Genomic DNA, 9,362 nt, shown 5'->3' with positions numbered 1-9,362 from the left:
TAGAGTTGACTAACATCAACTGATTGATGTCATTGCAACACTGATTGCTTTGCAAATATAAAGCAAACTGTATTCTTGGGATGAAATGTAATGTCAGGGTGCGTTATCCTCATTGTATATTAGTGTATCCGGTTGGCCAGAGGTTTTGTAGGTGGGTTCCAGGAACAGCCTCTGGTCTCCCTTGAGCCAGCCCAGCGTTCTGAAGCAGCCCCTCAGCTCTCCTTGGCCTGTCAGGAGGTCGACCTGCCCCGCTGGGCTCACAGCACCCTCAGTATCTCTGCTCCTTGCTCCTAATAAGCGCACTCCATTCCGAAATGCTCTGTGCCTGGAATTTTTTTTCCAACCCGAGCTCAGACTGCCTCAACAGATTCCAAATGCACTCATCAAGCCATGCAGTTAAGCCAGCAAATGGCCACTGTACTTTAGAGACGACATCCTCTAAAGTTCTCATGTTCAGTTCAGTCTCAGGCCACAGTGCCAATCCCTGTATCAACAAGCCACAGAATTTTACGGAACACTCCCTCCACCTCAGCATAAACCTCTCAGGTTTCGTGTCTCCTCCCTCAAGGCAGGGGATGCATTGGCACAGAAGAGCTATTATTCTTCCTTCAAAAATAGACTATAGTTCTGTACTTGATCTTTTTAAGCTATTTGATAGAAATTGCATTGAATCTTCTTAGGTCAGTTTCGGATTTCGTCATCTTAAGCAACAGAATTTTGGGGTGCTTTGCTGTGCGACAATAATTTTTATATTACGATTAATATGAGCAGGTGGAGAAGGGAACGGCAACCCACTCCAGTATTCTTGCCTGGAAAAGTCCGTGGACAGAGGAGCCTGGCGGGCTGCGATCCGTGGGGTTACACGACTGAGCACGCATGCACGAGGGTGGAGGGAGGTGGGTTGGCAGCAATAAGCTGGTAGAACTAAAAGAATTAGTAATAATGATGCGAGGAGGGTAATAACCCCACTTGGGGAAGCATCCACTTTATTATGGCTGAAGACAGAGGAGGGTGTCTTCGTTGTAAATAATAAGACTTTACCTGCAGGGTGTGTGTCTCCTTTCATTAACAGATGGCGAGTAGGACCTTCCTTTGAACAGAATCTCTTTTCAAAAATTATTTATCTATTTATGGTTGTACTGGGTCCCTTTTTTTCACATTTTTAAATTTTTTTCATTTTTAAAAATTCTTATTTTTAATTGGAGGCTAATTCGTTTACATTATTGTGGTGGTTGTTGCCATACACTGACATGAATCAGCCATGAGTGCACAGGTGTCCCCCATCCTGAGCCCCCTCCCACCTCCCTCCCCATCGCATCCCTCAGGGTCGTCCCAGCGCACCAGCCCTGAGCACCCTGTCTCATGCATGGAACCTGGACTGGCGATCTCTTTCACATATGGTAATATCCATGTTTCAGTGCTATTCTCCCAAATCATCCCACCCTCGCCTTCTCCCACAGAGTCCTGAAGACTGTTGTTTACATCTGTGTCTCTTTTGCTGTCTCGCATGTAGGATCATCACCACCATCGTTCTAAATTCCATACGTATGCGTTAGTATACGGTATTGGTGCTTTTCTTTCTGACTTACTTCGCTCTGTAGAATACGGTCCAGTTTCATCCACCTCATTAGAACTGATTCAAATGCATCCTTTTTAAGTGCCGGGGCCTTGGCGCTGTGCGCGGGCTCTCTCTAGCTGTAGAGAGCGGTGATTCCTCTTGTTGCAGAGCACGGCTCCAGGGTATATGGGTAGCACATGGGTTTAATAGCTCCGTAGCTTGTGAGATCTTCCTGACCAGGGATTGAACCCATGTCCCCTGCATTGCCAGATGGATTCTTAACCCCTGGGCCTCCAGGGAAGCTCAACAAAGAGCCTTTGACTGGTGGGTTCATCTGAATTTCCCAGTTGAGCCCCTTTCACCACCTGCTGCTGCTTGGCCCACGAACCACACCCGGCCCAGGGTGTGATTTTTCTGCCCTGGGCGTGTTCAGAAAGCAACCACCAGGCCTGGGATTGCGTTTCTTCTCCAGTCTTGGGTACTTCCTACGTGGAATAGGGACTTGATGGGGGAAATGGGGTTCCTGACTGCTAATACCACTCCCATCAAGAAGGAGACCCAGGAGCAGAGTGGAGAATCTGAGGATGAGCAGAGGACGGGAGCAGAGGAAAGTCACCGACGAGGTGACTGTGCATTAAAATGTCCCACAGCATCCTGGGGGGTTTTATCTTTCTTGGAAGGTTTTTGTCCAAATTATTCCCTTTCTGAGTATCCAGTGAGATAATTCGGACAGAAAATCCACCTCAGAATGGACGGCCCTCTTTCCCTCTGTCATGTGGGAATGTGAGGGCCGCCTGTAGCCCCACAGAGAGGACAGGCTGGGAGACCCCCCGCCACCTCTGCCCGTGGTAGCTCCAGCTCGTGGGTCCACCCCTCGGGCAGGAAGGCGCAGGCAGGGAGGAGACGAGTCACAGCAGCTGAGAGAGAAACCTGCGGGCCCACTCAGTGACTGGGCCACAGGCAGGGCTAGCGCTGGCTTTATTCAGACGGGAAGCACCCCAGAGGGGCTCAGCCCAAGGCGTTACACGTTGTGAAGGCACCTGGGAGGGAGGCAGGGGTCTAGAAAAATAACGCGTGGATCCAGACGATGGAGGACGACCATGAAATCAGCTTAAGGCAAAGGCCGGCCAGGGAGAGAGCAGGAGAGGCGACGGAAGAGGGAGACACCTCCGGTGCCTGAGCCAGGCGGGGGCCTAGCGGAAGTAGCTGGGACAGTCGTGGGCGACCAGGCACCAGGCCTGATCAAAGGCCTGCACGACGGGTGGCTCCAGGGGCCCCTCCTCAGTGGCCGCCAAGTTCTCTTCCAGCTGCTCCAGGCTGGACATGCCCAGGATGACCGCGTCCCCGTGGGCGCCCTGCAAGGGGAGACGGCCGGACGTCACGCACTGATGCCCCACAGAGACCCCATCACACACACCCCCGCCAAGCCCCGCCCCTGCCAAGACCTGGGGTGGGGCAGACTCTTATATCTGGGGCTCTCAAGAAGGACAAAACTTCCTACGACCTGACCTGCCTCTTGAGAAATCTGTATACAGGACAGGAAGCAACAGTTAGAACTGGACATGGAACAACAGACTGGTTCCAAATAGGAAGAGGAGTACGTCAAGGCTGTATATTGTCACCCTGCTTATTTAACTTCAATAACCTCAGATATGCAGATGACACCACCCTTATGGCAGAAACTGAAGAAGAACTAAAGAGCCTCTTGATGAAAGTGAAGAGGAGAGTGAAAAGTTGGCTTAAAGCTCAACATTCAGAAAAGTAAGATCATGGCATCCGGTCCCATCACTTCATGGCAAATAAATGGGAAACAGCGGCTGACTTTATTCTTTGGGCTCCAAAATCACTGCAGACGGTGACTGCAGCCATGAAATTAAAAGACCCTTACTTTTGGAAGGAAAGTTATGACCAACCTAGACAGCATATTAAAAGCAGAGACGTTACTTTGCCAACAAAGGTCCGTCTAGTCAAGGCTATGGTTTTTCCTGTGGTCATGTATGGATGTGAGAGTTGGACTATAAAAGCTGAGCGCTGAAGAATTGATGCTTTGAACTGTGGTGTTGGAGAAGACTCTTGAGAGTCCCTTGGACTGCAAGGAGATCCAACCAGTTCATCCTAAAGGAAATCAGTCCTGAGTGTTCATTGGAAGGAGTGCTGCTGAAGCTGAAGCTCCAATACTTTGGCCACCTGTTGCAAAGAAGTGACTCATTTGAGAAGACCCTGATGCTGGCAAAGATTGAAGGCAGAAGGAGAAGGGGATGACAGAGGATGAGAAGGCTGGATGGCATCACCGATTCAGTGGACAGGAGTTTGGGTAAACTCCGGGAGTTGGTGATGGACAGGGAGGCCTAGTGTGCTGCAGTCCATGGGGTTGCAAAAAGTCGGGCACAACTGAGCGACTGAACTGAACTGAACTGAACTGAAGTGAAATCGCTCAGTCATGTCCAACTCTTTGTGACCCCACGGACTGTAGCCTAAGTCATGCTCCTCAAAGAGAGCGGGGGCAGGGCTTCCAGGGATGGTGGGCGCGGGGGGAGGTTACCTGGAGCTGGGAATGGTGGTACATCCACCGCAGGGCGGCTGAGGTCATGCTGGGGGCGCTGGTGCCATACGCAGCCTGCAGGGCCTTCTCCACCAGGGCGATGCCCTCGAAGTGGTGCTCCTTCCAGTAGCTGGACAGGTGGGGACGGCAGCACGGGGTCAGGACCACGGGTCTCACGGGGGCCACTGCCTGAGAGCAACCCAGGAAGCCCCCGCAGCACGGAGGGGCCAGGGTCCCCTCGGGCAGGGCATCTCCTGCTTTTCTGGGCAACAGAGCCACCCAGGACGCTGGCTCCCACACCAGAGACCTCAAGGATGTCTCTGCTCTTAAGAACGCAAACCCTGTCCTTACTTTACCTGGAGAAACAGGAAGCCAGGACGGGGGCACAGCCCGGCCCCAGGCCTCCTGTTCCTCCATCTGGGGCCCTGTCTTTCCCCCTTGGCAGGTGACCAGTTTTCTTAGGCATGAGTTATGACTTGGAAGGTCGGCCATAAGGCCCAGGGATCGGCATTCCTCACGGAGGTCCCAAGAAAACAAAACGAAGCCTTGCAGAGGGTTTCCTAATTCCTCCAGGAATCGAGAGAGCTAGGTCCAGGCAGCAAGGGAAGGCCCTGAAAGGAAAGCAGCCCCAGGGATGCCCCACTTTCAGACTATGGGGACCCCTCCCACTCTGCCTGTCCTGGCGCCATCTGCCCCCAGCTCACCGATTCCTGTAGACCTCTGCCCAGTTGTTCCCAAAGAAGCGGCCCACGGGCTGTTTCTCGTCCTTGTCCTCATACTTGTACCTGCCGGTCAGCAGGCCTCCTGCGGGAAAGCTGCGGTCAGACCCCCAGGCACTGCCCCAGAGCCCGTCTCACTGGAAGTGGGGGTGATGGCGGGGAACCAGGACGGATGGAGGTCCTGGCAAAACCCTCCCGGGTCAGGAAGGGGCAGAACGGGATCAGGAACGCCCTCCCACCCAGGGGAGCCTGTGCCTGCAGCCAGTACCAGCCAGAGGGTTGTAGGCGTAGAACCTCAGTCCAAAGCGCCGGAGGCAGGGCAGGAGCTCCGTCTCCACCTGCCGGGTGGTGGCGTTGTACATGCCCTGCAGGCAGAAGGGCCAGCTGAGCGGGGGCCCGGCCGGGGAGCCCCAGCCTGCTCTCAAAGTCTTCGGTCAAGACCCCCGGCACCCCAGCATGGTTTCCAAAGTCACTACTGGTGGACGGGGAGATGGGGCTGGGCCCCAGGAAGGGACGGCGGCCTGGCTCTGCCATCCCACACACATCCGCAGGCACCAGCCACGGGCTGGACCTCGAGCTCTCAAACACACGTGGACCTGGTGAGCTCTCTGCTTCAGGAGATGCCAGAGTTGAGTTAAAATCAAAGCAGAGTGGACGCTCCTGATGGTTCAGTGGTTAAGAATCCACCTTGCGATGCCAGGGGCACGGGTCTGATCCCTGGTAGGGCAACTAAGCCTGAGAGCCGCAACTAGAGAGTCCGTGGGCCGCAATGCGGGTCCTGTGTGACGCAGCTGAGACCCGAGGCAGCCAAACAAGCAGGCAAGCAAACAGGACGGGACAGATGAGCAAAGGTGGCTTCTGTGATCACGGCAGATTCTCAGAGATACTCGCTCAATGCATAAAGCTGGGGTCTGGAGACTGGAGGACCCACTGGGCTGTCGCGAAAGCCTTCCAGAGGAAGAGGTATCTAAGCGACACCCAGGCACTCCTTCCAGGAAGAAGGGGGAGGCGAGTTTGGGCTGACGGCAGAGCCAGAAGCAGGCAGGAAGCGGGGCCAGGGCCTGAGGGCCCCGGGGGGCCGTCTACAGGCTGGGAGCAGGGGAGTGGGAGAGGGCGGGGGGCACAAGAGGACCTGGGATGGCAGGCGCCCTGGAGTCGGGCCTTTTCAGCCCCGGTCTCACCTGGTACACGGTGGGCAGGATCCAGCCGTTGCTCCTGCACAGGGTACAGATCTCAGCCACCTCCCAGGCGGCATAGTTGGAGAGGCCGAGCTCCACGAACTTGCCCTGCGGGGGAGAGGCCACGGTCAGACTCCCCCGCAGCCTAGAAGGCCAGTCCCAGAGACTGGGACCCTGGGCGTGGGGTCCGTCCCCTGCTCTGCTCCGGGACAGCCCTGGAGCCTCTGCTCTCTGGGCACCACCAGGCCAGGATGGGGAGTGGGGGCCGCCCTCACCTCCTGGTGCAGCTGGTGGCAGGCGCGCAGCGTCTCTTCCACGGGGGTGCTGTGGTCCGGTGCGTGCAGATAGAAGAGGTCGACCCGGGGGCACTGCAGCCGCTGGAGGGACGTCTCCAGCTGGGACCGGAGGCTGTCAGGCTTCAGAGACTTCCCCTCCCAGGGATTGGCCTTGGTAGCAATTTTCGCTTTGCAGGAAGAATGTAATGGTTAATATAACCACTTGCTAGCCACGTGATCCTGGAGAAATTACTTAGATTCTCTGAGTTTCAGTTCTCTAATCTACAACAGGAGGGTGTCCTCACGAGGATAAAATAGTGCCTCATGTGAGCTCCTGACATTCACTGCCGCCATTAGTCACCACTGCTGGCTGGTGGGCCTGGGGCAGAGCCCAAGTATGCCAGATGAACCAATCACACTCCCGTCTCTGCCCTCAAGGCGCTCACAGGCTAGAAGCTGATGTTAAATAGGAAAGTGCAGGGAGGCCAGAGCAGACCTGCGTGTCCAACTGAGGAATTCCAGGGAGGGCTTCCTGACCCCCGAAACTGAGTCTCTAGAAAGAGTCCCAGCCAACAAGGAAGCACGTTTGGAGGGAGGAACTTGGGCAAAGGCAAGAAAGCACAGTAGGTGGAATACTGAGTTATAAGAGCGTGAGCCCCAGGCAGGAGCGCTGGGACACGAGACAAGAGAAGGGGGCCCAGACCCAATTCCAAAGGGTTTTCTCAAATCCCATCCATTGTTCAAAGGTTTCCTGACTGAACCAGTCAGCTGCACCACAGATAGACACGCCTGGAGATGGAACAAGTATGCACGCTGCTCCAAGAATTCGGGAAGAGACGCAGCTGCGGAACACGGCCCCCGGCAGGTCCACGTGAGAGAGAGGAAGAAGGCGAAATGAGCAGAAGGCAGCGGTAGTCTGCCTCTCCCTTCTAGACTCCTGGAAGCATGCACCCCCAGCCCCAGCAGGACAGGAGAGTGCTCTGTCATGCGAGCAGCTTGCAAGTGCTGTGAGGAATGCCTTCTCTCCGGGCGTCTCTGGTGGCCCACTGGGTAGGACTCCGTGCCCCCACTTCAGGGGCTCGGGTTTTGATCCCTGGTGGGGAACTACCCAGGCCTCAGCCTCGCAATGCAACAAATAACGAAAATGGGAAGAATGCCAGTGCTCTGGATTCTGTCCTTTCCACACGTGGCAAAGGCAACTCGGTGGCTCAGAGGGGAGGACCAAGTCCCTCAGCTTCCAGCCCAGATTCTCTCCGTCCCCACACCTGTCAGTCCCCCTGCTGCACTCTTGGCGTGAACTTTGCCTGGGTCCCACGCGAGGACTTGGACTCAGTGAGCGCCTGGCCTCAAAGAAGGAAGGGGGGGAGGGCCGGCGGGAGAAAAACCAGTTCAGGAACCAGATTTTCATTAGCCAAGGGAGGCAGCCAGGTGGGCTAGAGCGTGGGTCTGAGATGCACATTCCCAGTTCCTGCGGATCCACTAAGCTGTGACTCTAAGGCGAACCCAGAGGGCACCACCCACAAGGGCTGGGAAGGAAGAGCCTCAGGATGAAACAGAGGAGGCTCATCCAATGGCATTAGGCGGATGAGGGACCATCCCTCCACACACACACACATCACTCAAGCCACACCTGCCTCCAGGCCACCCTTCCACACACCAGGCCTGGCACAGCTATGCTCTCTGCCTCTCATGCCCCTTTCTTTCATTCTCTGCCCAGCAAACTACAACTGGTCCTCGAGGGTCCAGCTCCGGGGCATTCTGAGCCTTTCCCAGGTCCTCCTCCTGCCCCTCACGCCTTCCTCCCTTAAAAGTGCTTCCTCTTCTAGGCTCCTCTGCCATCATTTGCTTCCGTCTTCCCCACTAGACGACGAGCTCCCTGGAGGCGGGTTATACCTCCATAAGAAGCTGGCACGGGGCTACAGAAGTGGACAGAAAGCCCTTACCCCCTCTCTCACGCCTCCCCACTCTTCAGCCCACCACCCCTGCTCTCCCAGCCTCGCCAGGGGCGATGCTGCAGCTCTCAGTGGGAGAGCCAGGGGTGCTGCCAAACGAACGAAGTCTAGGGCCTGATGAAAGAAAAGGGAAGAGGAAAGGGAGCTGGGGGAGGCGCACCGGCAATGAAGGCAATGGGGAGAGGGGCGCAGGCAGAGCGCCTGGGGACCGGTTACGCGCACCGGGCAGCGTAGACAGGCGGGTTAGGGCACAGCTCTGGAGACCAGCGACGCAAAGAGGAGCACCAAGAAAGCAACAGAGACAGGAAAGCGAGGTCTAGGCTAGGCTCGGGTAAGACTCTGGGGCTACCGAGTTGCAACCCCAGAAGAGCGGAGGGGAAGGTGGTCCGGATAAAGCGCTCTTCAGCTGTCCGGACTGGATGCGCACGGAGCTCGAAGAGCGAGCGGGGGGTCCACGAAGCTGCGGGACGGCGAGGGGAGGTCGGCGCCCCGGGAGCGGACGGAGCTGCCGGCCCTGGCCGCTGCGGGGGTGTGGCTGGGTCGGGTTGGCGTCATGCGCACAAATCCGCGCGGCACGCGGCTGGGTGAGGACGGGCGGTCGGGGCGCCGGACTTTACCTGTGCAGCCGCTGCCGCCCAGCCCGAGCCCCAGGCCGCCCAGGATGCTCTCGGACCGGCCGTCGTTGTACATGAAGGCCGTGTCCAACTCAGCGTGGCCGCGCTCCAGGAAGGCGCGCACGGACGCGGCGCTGGCGGGCGCGTCCATGCGGCGCCCCATCTCCATGGTGCCCAGCACGGTGGCGGGCCGGGCCGGGGAGCCCGAGGAGGCCCGCGGGGACCGAGACATGGCGGCGGCGGCGGCGGCGGCGCGCGCCCCGGGCAGCTGGGGGCTGCGAGCGCAGCGGACGGCGGCGCGGCCCACCGCGCGAGTCAAGGTCCTCAGCATGAGGCCGGCGCCTGCGCGCTCGGGCGCCTGCGGCCCCGCCCACCCACAGCTGGGGCGGGGCCGGCGTAACCCCGCCCCTCCGCGCGCCCGGCTCGCTGGCCACGCCTTCAGGGACCGCCCCCGCCAGGAGCGCCGCTCGGGAGGCGGAGCCACGCAGCTCCGGGGCGTGGCGAGGCGGGATGGGACGGGGCGG

General features: G+C 57.6%; 1 protein-coding gene across 2 annotated transcripts; it reads right to left on the bottom strand.

The window, feature by feature from the left end:
* Window positions 1-2,476: 2,476 nt before the first annotated feature.
* On the bottom strand, window positions 2,477-9,172 carry AKR7A2 (aldo-keto reductase family 7 member A2). Of its 2 annotated transcripts, XM_027965629.3 has the most exons (7): window positions 8,842-9,172; window positions 6,273-6,460; window positions 6,001-6,105; window positions 5,088-5,184; window positions 4,805-4,904; window positions 4,101-4,230; window positions 2,477-2,913 (listed from the first exon to the last, which is right to left on the bottom strand). In XM_027965629.3, exons 1-7 carry the CDS (start codon window positions 9,167-9,169, stop codon window positions 2,752-2,754), a joined length of 1,110 nt encoding a protein of 369 aa, XP_027821430.2. In that variant the 5' UTR covers window positions 9,170-9,172; the 3' UTR covers window positions 2,477-2,751. The 2 variants fall into 2 exon arrangements, with proteins under 2 accessions (XP_027821430.2, XP_042100682.1); XM_042244748.2 differs by lacking the exons at window positions 2,477-2,913; window positions 4,101-4,230 and adding an exon at window positions 4,243-4,711.
* Between the last annotated feature and the right edge of the window lie 190 nt (window positions 9,173-9,362).

This window comes from Ovis aries, chromosome 2 (genome assembly GCF_016772045.2).
Source record: "Ovis aries strain OAR_USU_Benz2616 breed Rambouillet chromosome 2, ARS-UI_Ramb_v3.0, whole genome shotgun sequence".
Classification (NCBI taxonomy): Eukaryota; Metazoa; Chordata; class Mammalia; order Artiodactyla; family Bovidae; genus Ovis; species Ovis aries.
Note: the sequence above shows the minus strand (reverse complement) of the source record. Positions and strands in the feature narration are given on the sequence as shown.

What these genes read in the sequence shown, in the direction of transcription:
- AKR7A2 (XM_027965629.3), bottom strand. Translation starts at nt 9,169, where the DNA reads ATGCTGAGGACCTTGACTCGCGCGGTGGGCCGCGCCGCCGTCCGCTGC. An exon ending in GGGCGGCAGCGGCTGCACAG is followed by an intron (nt 6,461 to 8,841) that starts GTAAAGTCCGGC and finishes CTTCCTGCAAAG; the next exon opens with CGAAAATTGCTACCAAGGCC. An exon ending in GCCACCAGCTGCACCAGGAG is followed by an intron (nt 6,106 to 6,272) that starts GTGAGGGCGGCC and finishes TCTCCCCCGCAG; the next exon opens with GGCAAGTTCGTGGAGCTCGG.